Genomic DNA, 13,176 nt, shown 5'->3' on the forward strand with positions numbered 1-13,176 from the left:
TCAAGATACGCCTTTTCTTCTTCGTGGGTGAGCAATGCACTGACAAAAATTGGTCGTGGCTCATCTGGAGTGCCAAGACTCAACTCTTTTAGATCATCGACTGTGGACTGACCTCCATCTTCGAGTGTTTTGGGGCCTCGGCCGTTTCCACTTCCTCATCTTGGCCTTCAGCTTCACAAACCGTGACATGATTGCAGGAGGCGGCCGTTTCTTCATCTGACCCTTCATTTTGGACAATAGAGGGCTTTTGATTTGTGAGAACTATGGTGTGGCCTCGCACAGTAAGAGACTTGCCCATTTTTACCTCTAAAGTTGAGAAACGCTTCATTCGAGATGGTATGGTACTTCTGACCTCCTTCTCCAATTTGAATTCACCTTCCACCTTTACTACATCCTTCCGTCGCCATTGTTGTTTGGAATTAACTTTGCTTTCTCCAATTCGACTGAAGACAGATTTCTTGCACTGCGTGTCTTTTCCCAGTCTGTTGAAGACGCTTCTTTTAGATGAATATGGTGTTGCATCCTTGCGCCTTCCAGCTAACCGTTGAAAGATCGACTTGACGATGGAGACTTTTCTCGTCCTTCAAGCCTGTCAAACACCGACATTGTGGTTGAATCGAAGCAGGTTTAATCCTGTCAAAGACAGATTCCATCTTGATTGGCAAAGTATTTTCTCCTTCACTTTCCTCCAATTCTTCAACTGCAATGTATTGTGTTGCTTGTATTGGTCTTCGTCGTGCTGTTATTCTAACCGGCTTAGATTCCGTGAATCCCAGGCCAACCTTCTTCACAAAAACACGCTCTCCTTGCTTCTGGAGATTTTGCTGAGTCTTGCTGAGGCCATAAGCTTTAGCTTCTATGACCTTCCCCATAGGCTCTGGATTAGAGAAATCGTATCCAGAGTTCTCCATAAGCTTATACGCAACCGGATCAAAACCTTCTTTTCTCGCGCTTGGCGTTTCTGATGATTTCTCGAACCCCGGAAGTGGCACGCTGCTTATTTTTGAGTCGCTTATCTTTGCACTGGTAAAGTCATTCTTTCAGAAATAACTTGTTTTCTTTCACCCTGCGGGTACAGGTTTCGTTTTTGCTTCGTTGCCCCCACATTGTGCAAAAGGAGATTGACCTTTCTTACGCCTCGACATTGGAATATAGCGCAGCACTGGCGCGTTGAGGTAGATTGGCTACATCTTCTTTCAAAGAGACCTTCTCATCCTTGCTTTCATCAATCTCTATGATCTCTGCTACTGCAAGCTTCTTCGAATGAAACTCCGCCTTGATTGGCTCTTGCTTGACAACAACACTCTTTCCTGTAGATGCAATCTCTACTGGCATGACCTCTTGAGGCTCCTGCTGCTCAATATAGAACTTCGCATCGGCAAAATGTGACTCAGCTTCAGAGAATGGGTTCACATCTGCACTTACCTTTCTTTCGCCATTTCTATAGTATTTGAGGCATTGATGCAAGGTTGATGCCACAACGCCATTTTCATGCATCCAGGGCCGCCCTAACAACAAGTTATAAGATGTCTTCGAGTCAATCACATGGAAGACTGTGGTTGCCATCATCTCCCCTATAGACAAATCAACTCTGATCATCCCCATGGCTCGTTGACCTCCTAAATTGAATCCTTGTATCATCAAGCGGCTTTCCGACAAATCCTCCCTAGTGATCTTCAATTTCTCCATAGTAGCCTTAGGCATGATATTGACTGCGGACCCTCCATCAATAAGAATGCGGTTGATCCTTTGCTTTCGAATATACCCACAAACAAAGAGTGGTCTGTTATGGGGTTTTGACCCCAACATAAGATCAGCATCTGTGAATGCCAAGGCTGCGCTGCATGCTGCACACGGATCAGGATGGTTGTCATAAATTCCTTGCTCAATATTTTCCTTAGATGTATAATGAGTAGGATTTTCTATGGCGCGTGCAAGAGCAAATCGCATTTCTTCTGGGAGGGAAAGAGCTTGTCGCCATCCCATACGTGAAGGAACTGTTTCCAACAATGCAAGAATTTTGGCGTCTCTTACAGGATCATTACCATGATTGAGATTTTCTTTGGGAAGATGGCTTTGTCCACCTTGCTCCTTTCCTTCTTCTCCACGTCACAGGTCACCATATTGACTGAAACTTCTTCGAAGTATTCTTCAGGAAAGAATTCGTCTAAGGTGATGGGCATTCGTGCCTCCTGTTCAAGAAGATCAATAGGTAAGACATCATATTTCCTAGTTGGTTTTGCTCCTTCTTCACCTTAGAGCGTCTGGGATGTTTCTTCTTTTGATGTCGTTTTCTTTGTCGAAGAGGTTGTGCTTTGGCTCACCTTCTTTTTTGCTTCCTTTTGTGACTAAAGTCCAGCCTTCTTCTTCTTCATGAGGCATGGGAGCCAAATCCGAATACTCGTGATGCAATGTGCACGCGAAATCCACCACTTCCACCATGACTGGCTCCAGACTTCCGAACTGAATGAGTCTTATTTGCTTCACTTGGTCGTTGATGGGAAGGCTTCCAAAATAACTGAAGCATGATTTGATTCCACCGTATCATCAAGATCTAGAACAATCTTCCCGTCATTGGCAAGTTGCATGATCTTCTCCTTCAGTGTGATGCACTTCTCGATAGGATGACTTACCAAACGGTGGTAACGACAGTAGTTCGGATCAGATGTTCTCCCGCCTCCTCTGGTCGCTTGAATCGGGCAATTCTATAATTCTCTTCTCGAGCAGATCCTCCAACATTCCTGCTAAGTCAGAATCTGGGAAGGGATACTTCTTAGCCTGCAATTCTTTCAACGTGAGTCTATCTTTCTTACCATTCTTAACAAATGACCCTTTCTTTTGTTCATTTTTGGTTTTGCAGATATCTTCACCGGAGCAGACGTAGTGGTGACTGCAAAAGACTCCTTTGCAGAACTCTTGAAAGGCTTGTCATTCTTCTTGAAGTCCTTCTTCTCCTTCTTGTACTCTGAAGAACTTCCTTACGGTTGGCGATAGTAAGCTCCATATCATGGGCCCTTGTTGCCAATTCCTGGAAAGATTTTGGTTTGATACCCTGCAAAATGTACAAAAGATCCCATTTCATACCTTGAATGCACATCTCCACAGCAGAAGTTTCTGACAGGCGATCCTTGCACTCTAGACTCAGAGCACGCCATCGATTATGTAATCAACAACAGGCTCGTCCTTCCATTGTTGCGTCTTGGTTAACTCTGTCATGCTTACTATGCGACGCGTACTGTAAAATCTGTTCATGAACTCTTCCTCCATCTGGTCCCAACTGCTGATGGATTCTGGTGAAAGATCTGTGTACCAATCGAAGGCGATTCCCTTAAGGGAACGAACAAATTGCTTAACAAGCAAATCTCCTGTGGTCCCAGCATTGTTGCAAGTCTCCACAAAATGTGCTATATGCTGCTTAGGGTTTCCCTTGCCATCAAATTGTTGAAATTTTGGAGGTTGATAGCTACTTGGCATTTTCATCTTGTCAATCCGCTTGGTATATGGCTTTACGTAACGATAATTGCCATGAGAATCTCCAACCAATTGCATTTTGAGCGCACTGGCTATCATATCCTGGATTTTTGAACACTTACTGCATCACCATCGGCTTTTCACCCTTCGAGCTATGTTTGGATCCGCGGCTTTGATTGCTGTCGGCATCCGAATCACTTTCACTAGGGCGTTTTCCAAGCTTCTTCTGCAAGGCAGCAATCTGGGCGTCTTTTTCTTCTCCATCCTTCATCATCCTTTGTATGAGATTCTTCATCTCGACCAATTGTTCTTCAATTGTTTTGGCTTCATGTACCATGACAGTAGCAACGTCGGGCTCTTGCATTGCTTTGAACAGATGCAGAATTGACGGATGTGATGAGGAGGAGAAACCACTGTTACAATCATCATCATCGTCGGGCACGTTCCTTGGTTCAAAACAGGGGATTCGAGGAGAACCCTTCGAGTAGAGCATCATCTGAATCTGACTTCTCATGTGTGAAAGGTTTGCATTGAATACAGCAACTTCACGCGCTCCAAGGAAAAATGGCGCCATGGATGATTCCGAAGTGGATGAAAGACTTGGTTTAGTGCGCAATTTGGTAGGTATAGATGCCGCGCGCAATTGAAGCAGCACTCCTGATAGCAGCCTTCTTGTACCCCTAGTATGGAAACCAAGGGTTACATCATCAATAAAATCACCCAGAGTCATGGATTTTCGCTGGAATTGATCAGGATTCTCCACATCAGGATGAGAGATGTTCTTCTTTGGTGTCATTGCTTGGAAAAGATTTGAACTTTGTTTGGAGAAAGAGATGAGTGGTAGAGATGTCCCACCGAGCGTGCCAAAAATTTGTAAACACAAATTTTAGATGTCTGCAAAATGGAATCAAAATATGTGAACAAATGATAATTTTATTAATGTAAAATTATGAGTACAATCTCTAAATTAAATATCCACTGATTATCTCCACGAATGATTTGTTTTCTTGAATGAGGGCTCCGGCTTGATCTCCTTCAAGTATGTTTTTTAGAATAGAACGGCTTTGATGCTTGTTGTTCTTCTTCTAAATTGGATGATTTGATTTGATTTGAATGCGTGGAGTAGGAGAGTTTCTGAACTCTGGAGCAGCTTTCTCTCTCTTTTTAGTCTTCTCTCTTTTTTTTTCCTCTGACAAATGAGGAGGAGCTCTCTATTTATAGAGTTAGGAGAACCCTAGGGTTTCCACTTGACCTGCCTCTTGGGCCTCACAGACATAGTCCAACTTTCATTTAATGAGTCCAAAACTCAATAATAAATGATTTAATTAAAAATAGGCCACGTTTAATGGTGAACCCAAATTAATTAATTTAGAAGATCATTTATTAATACAAGTCAACATTTGACTTTAATGTGTGACATGGCATATAATAACAATTTTATGCCTACACATACAAAGTTACAAACCTCCAAATTGGCTTGGCACTTATTGCAATTTGCGACATGTTTACTTTGTGATAAATTAATAGTATTGATCGTGCACTAGTCTTCTTTTTCGTTTCTTCCATTAAATATTATTCACTAATTCACTTCCTCAGTTGTCAGTCACTTCCTTGTTCTACTTCACATACACAAAACCAAAACTCAAATTCCTCACATGTCTACCACTCAAAATTGTGCATTAGTAGTAGGTGTAACAGGCATGGCGGGCCTCAGCATAGCCCAAGCCCTACGCAATCCAACAGCCCAAGGCGGCCCATGGTTAATCTACGGTGCAGCCCGTAGGCCCAAGCCCACTTGGTTCCCCTCCTCAGCCGTTGACCATTACATAACCTTTGATGCGGTCAACTTTGACGACACCTACACCACTCTCTCTCCTCTCTCCTCCCAAATCACCCATGTTTTTTGGGCCGCTATATACGTGGGCCAAACGGAGGAAGACAACATCAAAATTAACTCTATTATGTTATCCAATGTCCTTAAAGTTCTCACGGCCCATACTCGGCCCATTAAGCTCCGCCACATCACCTTACAAACGGGAACTTCACAATACATAGGCCCAATCCACTTTACGAGTCCATCAGATGCAGCCCAACATGAACCTCCGTTTCATGAGGATATGGGCCGGTTACCATATCCAAACTTTTACCACGTGCTTGAAGACGTGGTGAAATCGTACGGTTCAGATTTAACGTACTCGATCCATCGACCGTCGATCATCATAAGCGCATTGACTAGAAGTGTTTACAACTTCTTACTAACATTAGCAGTTTATGCGGAAATATGCAAGTATCAAAATGCACCATTTAAGTATCCTGGAAATAGGTACACGTGGGAACATTTTTGTGACATGAGTGACGCACGTGTATTAGGGGAGCAACACGTGTGGGGTGCTACTAATGAGAAGGCTAAGAATGAAGTGTTTAATTGTACAAACGGTGACGTTTTTAGTTGGAAGAAGATGCGGGGTTTTTTGTGTGAGGAATTTGGGGTTGAATTTGTACCGTTGGATGAAGGAGGAGGGTTGTTTGATCTTGTGGAGGAGATGAAAGATAAAGAGAACGTATGGGATCGGATTGTGGAAGAAAAAGGTTTAGTGAAGTTGAAGATGGAGGAAATTACTTGCTTTGCTGCAGTTCAGACTGTGTTAAGGTTCAATTTTCAACTGGTTAGTAGTATGAATAAGAGTAAGGAATTTGGTTTTTTAGGCTATGTTGATAGCTTCAAAAGTGTGAGGTTTTGGATTGGAAAGCTTAGGGACATGAAAATAATACTATGATAAAGAATTGGAATAAAAAACCTGTTGGGGAATTCTCAATGGTTCCATCTAAGTATTCACTTTAGTCAATCGTACACAATTTTTAATTGGCTTTCTAATGGTACGTATCATAGTACGGTAGTAGTATTGAGTTGTTGAGTGTTGTGAATTGTGATCAAACCGTCAGTTTAATAACCATGGTATGATAACCAAGGATGTCTTGGCCTAGTGGTTAAGATTGAGGTGCTGTGAATAATAGGTCACAGGTTCGAATCCCCTTCCCCTTCTTTGTACTTTGTACTGCCTTTGTGGCTCATATGAATAAAAAGATAAAAATAAATAACCATGGTATGATTGTAGAAGATAATATCAAGAATCATCGTTGATATTATCTTCTTGATTATAGCCTTGATATTATCTCCCTAATTATTATCCTTGATATGATTTGTCGTTTTGTCCTTGATTATAGCCTTGAGATATTATAACATTAGATGTATATCTTAATATCTTTGTATTATTTACGTTTATAACTTACAACTATGTATAAAATATCCCTTGGTATATTTTTGTATTTACTTAATTACCTGTGTAATGTATAAATAGCAGCTCATGAATATAATTAAGTTTTCTCATAAACTGTACAATGATAACATAACTAATTGTTAGAACACTATCTCTAACCTCTATAGTGCAATTTGTAATGCGTAGAGTTATTACATGCGTTTTTAGTTATTGTATTTAGTTCATTTGGACGTGATTTCCTTATAAAACTGAGTGTGTTGTTAGAAGCCAACACTAACCAGAGTAAGCTCAAGTGCTAAACAACTTGATATCGTTTGAGGAAAGTATCGAGTTCAAGCCTCATTGTATGCAGAAACTCTTGTTGGAGACTCACCCATCATGGCCATCAAAGCCAAGTGTGCAACCTGGACCGGACTCGGGTGTAATCGGAGCAAAGCTCCGATGAACCAGGTGGGAAAAAAGAAGAAGTTAGAATTGAAGCAAGCCAGCTTAATTTTATGTTTGAATGTGTGAATTTGATTAACAAGTTGAATATCTCTGTTGTCGCATAACTTCCATTTATTTCAAAACCCTGCTCACTTCTACATCTAAATATTAGCAAGAATTGCAAGAAGAATTGGACTTTCTTACTCGGATTCTCGCTCTCACGTTCTATCAGGCTGATTCTGGAAGAACGCCATTAACTCTTTGTGAGGTGCAGAGCAGTTATCTGTTATCTTTCTTGTGAATGTGTCACTTACTTATAGAAAAAGAGGAGGCAAATCATTATGATGGACTATGGAGCTCATCTAGCTATTGAAGCAAATCCTTTATAAATAGTAGTTTGACATATTTCTCTTGAAAGTTTTCTTTGTTATATTGATTTGATTCAGATGTCTAGTATGTCCTTACAGCTCATATCATAGCCTATTTTTATTGTAAATAGCATATGAATAAGCTAGTGGCCTAGTGCGCAAGGAAAGGTAAAACCTTAATGGCCCGTTTGGTAGTTGTTCATAAATGGTGGTAATGGGAATGAATTTGTGTGTAAATTTGCGAAAAATATCATTGTTCATTCCCATGGTAATGCTAATGGGATATTCTATATGGTGGCCTCCAAGTTTCACTTTTTCTACATGGTGGCAAAGCAAAAAAAATATTATACAAAGTGACTCCTAACTTGAGGAGTTTCTACATAGTGACCAATTTTTAGTAATTAATGGTTCAATAACTAAACCCTATCTTTTCTCACTTAGCCCAACACCTTATCACTACCAACCAACCACCAGCCATGGCCACCACCTTCTTCTTCCATAACCATCCACCGCCACGACCAATCTCTGGCACCGCCTTCTTCTTCTATAACCATCCACCGCTACCACCTTCTTCTTCCACAACCAGCCACTGCCACCACCTTTTTTCTTCTTTCTCTGCGGATTCTCTCTATGCGAATTCAGGTGGGTGGGTTTATGGGTTTGTGGTGAAACCAGATTTGTGGGCGGTGGGTTTTGTGGGTAAGGGGTTTCAGCGGTGGGTGAATATGATTTGGTTTCGTAAGTTTGTGAGGGTGGGGTTTCAGGGTGTGGTTTTGCGGGGTGGGTTTCCGGGTCGGTGAAGAAGCTGGATCTTTGGCTGGTGGGCTTCGGCAAGGTGGTGGGTTTCCTGGGTAGAGGGTTTGTGGGCGTGGGGTTTCGTCGACGCGGGTTTGCCGGGGTGAGTTTCGTGGGTGGTGGGGTTTCGTCAGGCGGTGGGGTTTGGGTTAGGGTTAGGGTAGTGGGGTTTGGGTCAAGGTGGTGGGGTTTGGGTCAAGGTGGTGGGGTTTGTGTGTGAAGCTGGGTGATTGGGTTTCGTGGGGGTTTTCGGGGAGGTGGGGTTTGGGTGGGAGTGGTGGTTCTTTGGATGGGTAGAATAATGGTTGGGTGTTTGTGGTGATGGTTTGGTTGTTTTGTGGTTGAGGTTAGAATAGGCTAGCCCACTAAGGTCACTAGGTATAATTTCTCAAAGTTGAAGGTCACTTGGTATAATATTTTTTTTGACCTGCCACCACATAAAAAACTTAAAAATAGGAGGCCACCATATAGAATATCCCATAAAATTACACTTAAAATTCAGTCCCATTACCACAATTTATTAACGACTACCAAACGAGCCGTAAGAGGGTCAAGTGTTACGAGCCTAAACATTATATTAAAAGTTGATACATTAACCTTTGCGGTACAAGATTTTCATACAACATACGCATTAATGCAAAAAAATTATCAAGATCGGACTCCAAACTCCTACCAGTCCTAATTAAGATCCTCCCTATTAATTACATATAAATCTAACAAGGCTATTATGTGACTGATTACACTTCTTACTTCTATGATTGTCGTGATCATTACCACTGTAGAACGTACAACTACAATCATGGGTCAAGGACATAATCCCCATACACTTTCTCAGCTAAGTTGTATTCTTTGTTCATGATTTTAGGTTGTATCTTCTGCACTCAAGAGTCGAGACTCTAGCATTTTAGGTTTTAAGCGTCTTTTGATTATTGTATCTGCTTCATTTGAACCTAATTTCCTTAAAGAAATGAGTACGTTGAGTTAGTAGGCTATTTTTGTTTGAATGAGTGTGTATCTGATAGGTGGTTTTTAAAACTAGTCAAATATTTTTGTCGTCCCTATTTTTTTTAAGAGGCAAAAACTTCTATTTCTTTCAAAGTCTCAATTTTACATATTACACTAGTTATTCATTTAATATGTTGAATATTCTTAGGGCCTGTTCTCTTCGACATAAAACAACTAAATTGAACTGAACTGAATTGAATTGAACTGAAATGAATAGTGATATGTGAGAGTAAAAGTATTGTCTAGAGTTGAATTGAACTGAAGTGAATTGAACAGAACTGAACAGAACATAACTAAATTGAACTGAACCGAACTGAATTGAACTGAACTGGAAATAAACTGGGGAAAACAGACCCTTAGACTGAGAAAAAAAAAAGCAGAAGAGAAAAAGAACAGTATCAATTAGCCAAAATTTTCTCCAAGTGAAATATTGATTGCTACTAGCTAGCTAGAAAGAGTACCTTTTTTGTTTTCTACTGATTTGTTCAAGAACAATTGACGTAGGCAGACTAGCGGAAAAGTTCGAAAAAGATTTGCGGAAAAAGGCCTGAACTGTTTTGCGGAAAATGGGCCGTGACGTATAGGCGTTTTAGGCCATCCGGGTCCGTTTAAGGCCCGAAATAAGCTTTTTAATTATTTCCTTGATTTCGTTTTAGGGTTTTGCTTAACGTATTTAAACATTATTAGGTCAATGTTTGGAGGCAGTTTTTGACTTTTAATAATATCACAGAATTTATACTCTTTCTGGTGGATTCCGGAGTTTTTACAGATTCATCGCTTGTGAATCTGCTTGTTCTTAATTCGAGATTAATGCTTGGTAATCTCCATAGTTTCCGACTGCGTCAACAATTGTATATGAAAAGTGAAAACTACAATTTCCTAGTCAGTAATATGAAAATAGAATTAATACACGTAACCTTGAGGATATTAAATCTACACAATGAACTAATTTAGACGTACTTTTTACTATTTCTTTCGTGAGGGTTAGAATTTCGTAAGCAAGTGGAAGACTTGCCTCTCTTAAATGTGTCGGAATATAAAACAAATGGAGTAATTGGATCCAAAGACTTCAAATGCTAACAACTACTAAAAACAATTTTAGCATCTACTTCTAATATGATCGTTAACCGGCAACCGCTATTATAAAAACTACTTTTACCCAATAAGCAATGAGAAACTCCAAAGTTTCAGTCTTGGAGTGTCACCGATAGGTGGTGAGAATCGTAATTTGGAGTTATTGAATACTTCCTCCGTGTTTTTATTCTTGCTACATAGAGAAAGTGGGGGGTTTTTAAGAAAGGTAGAGAGAAAAAGTAGGGGACCACCACTTTTTGAATAAAAAAACATTTGTTAAGGAAAAAGTATGAGTATTTTAAAAGAGAAGGTGGGGACCACCAACTTTTTAATAGTATTTTAAGATTTTTATGGTGAAAAGGAATCCATTTATGGTATGTAGCATCTATTATGACATTTCCATTTAAGGGAAATGTAGCATCTATAAAAAAACGGAGGAAGTAGATAAATAATACAATCTTTTTTATCACTCAAAAAAAAAAATGGTAAGCTATTAATTTTTTTTTTGATTGGCCTAATAATTATCACCCCTTGTCTCAACGTAGATCCTCCATCGTAAAATAGACGGTTAAACTTTTTGAGTGTACAAATACGACAAATATTTATTTTGTGTTAGTAATACGACAAACCATAATCCACCCACCTAATGTTTACATACAACCTTAAAATTGCCTCCGCAGTTATTACGATTTGTGAAGTGATGTTTAGAATTGTAATACTTCCTCCGTTTTAAAATAGATGATACATTTTGACTAAAACGCTTATCGATGCACTACTTTGACTACTAATATCTTTAATTATGTATTAGAGTAAAGTATAAAATTTTGATTTTCTGAAAATATACATTAAGACAAATCCAACAACATATTACATTATAACATTCGATTTTATCTAATACCAGTAGTAAATAATGCATGGTCAAACCTTATTGAATAGTGAAAAAGTCAAAATGTATCATCTATTTTGAAACGGAGGAATTATTGTAGTTCCGTGTACTTAAACTATTGTTCTTCGTTTGCATTATATATTAATCACTTCCTAGTTCCTACTTTTACTTCATTAATGATAAAGCTTAACTTCAATCTTCAACACACAACAAAGCAAAAAGCCCATAATTCCTCTCATGGCCACCACTCAAAACTGTGCATTAATAGTAGGTGTCACCGGCATGGCGGGCCTTAGTATAGCCCAAGCCCTGCGTAGCCCAACAGTCCAAAGAGGCCCATGGTTAATCTACGGTGCAGCCCGTCGGCCCAAGCCCACTTGGTTCCCCTCTTCAGCGGTTGACCATTACATTACCTTTGACGCCGTCAACTTTGACGAAACCCACACCACTCTCTCTCCTCTCTCCTCCCAAATTACCCATGTTTTTTGGGCCGCCATTCACGTGGGCCGAACAGAGGATGATAATATCAAAGTTAACTCTGCTATGTTATCCAATGTCCTTAAAGTTCTCACGGGCCATACCCAGCCCAATAAGGTCCGCCACGTCACCTTACAAACAGGCACTTCACAATACATTGACTTAGTTTACTTTATGGGCTTTGCAGATTCGGCCCAACATAAACCTCCGTTTCATGAAGATATGGGCCGGTTACCATATCCACACTTTTACCACGTCCTTGAGGACATGGTGAAATCGTACGGTTCAGATTTAACGTACTCGATTCACCGACCGTCGATTATTATAGGTGCATCAACTAGAAGTGTTTACAACTTCTTACTAACATTAGCAGTTTATGCGGAAATATGCAAGTATCAAAATGCACCGTTTAAGTATCCTGGAAATAAGTACACGTGGGAACATTTCTGTGACATGACTGACGCACGTGTACTAGGAGAACAACATGTGTGGAGTGCTACTAATGAGAAGGCAAAGAATCAAGTGTTTAATTGTACAAACGGTGACGTTTTCAGTTGGAGGAAGATGTGGGGGGTTTTGTGTGAGGAATTTGGGGTTGAATTTGTGCCTTTGGATGAAGGAGGAGGGTTGTTTGATCTTGTGGAGAGCATGAAAGATAAAGGGGAAGTGTGGGACAAAATTGTGGAAGAGAAAGGTTTGGTTAAGACGAAAATGGAGGAAATTACTTGCTTTGTTGCATTTCAGTATGTGACGAGGTTTAATTTTCAGATGGTTAATAGTATGAATAAGAGTAAGGAGTTTGGGTTTTTTGGATATGCTGATAGTTTCAAAACTGTGAGGTTTTGGATCGGGAAACTCAGGGATATGAAGATAATACCATGATTGAGATTTGGAATAAAACTTGTTGTGTCGTTTGAGTGAGTGATATGACCTAACACGATCTTTTTGTTTGACGAGTTTGGTTAGAGGTTAATTTTCATACACAAACACGACACGACAACATGTTTTGTTGTTAGACTATTTTATTTAATGGAGGCTTGTGATACTTTAAGAAAATAAATTAAGTGGTTTGAGCTGTTGTATTTATGGATTTACTTTCATACAACAAAATCGTGTTTGTAAAATAAGTTAAAACGGGTTAAACGATCATTTTGATATATGGGTTGGTTTAAGTTGTGGATTGCTTATGGTTTAAGTTGACTGTTCATGAGTCGTGATATTTTTAATAAGTAGGCCGAGTTAAGATCATAAGCTTAACATGGAGGTGCCATAACTTGAATAATATTCCAACTTGCCTCAGGCAAATATCATGTATTGTCATTAGTTATAGATAAATTTTGATTAAAGCTTACAATAAATGACAAGAGAAAGAGCCTCGTGGTCCACACATTGAGTT

The 13,176-nt window shown here is 39.8% G+C and overlaps 2 protein-coding genes across 2 annotated transcripts; both read left to right on the forward strand.

The window, feature by feature from the left end:
• Positions 1-4,993: 4,993 nt before the first annotated feature.
• Positions 4,994-6,422, forward strand: LOC104888608 (3-oxo-Delta(4,5)-steroid 5-beta-reductase). Its single transcript, XM_010673632.2, has one exon. It carries the CDS (start codon positions 5,127-5,129, stop codon positions 6,246-6,248), a length of 1,122 nt encoding a protein of 373 aa, XP_010671934.1. The 5' UTR covers positions 4,994-5,126; the 3' UTR covers positions 6,249-6,422.
• A 5,118-nt stretch (positions 6,423-11,540) lies between these two features.
• Positions 11,541-13,102, forward strand: LOC104888399 ((S)-8-oxocitronellyl enol synthase CYC2). Its single transcript, XM_010673358.3, has one exon. The coding sequence runs from the start codon at positions 11,541-11,543 to the stop codon at positions 12,660-12,662; it is 1,122 nt and encodes a 373-aa protein (XP_010671660.1). The 3' UTR covers positions 12,663-13,102.
• The last annotated feature ends 74 nt before the right edge of the window (positions 13,103-13,176 follow it).

The sequence above is a fragment of the Beta vulgaris genome, chromosome 3, assembly GCF_026745355.1.
Source record: "Beta vulgaris subsp. vulgaris cultivar EL10 chromosome 3, EL10.2, whole genome shotgun sequence".
Taxonomy (NCBI): domain Eukaryota; kingdom Viridiplantae; phylum Streptophyta; class Magnoliopsida; order Caryophyllales; family Amaranthaceae; genus Beta; species Beta vulgaris.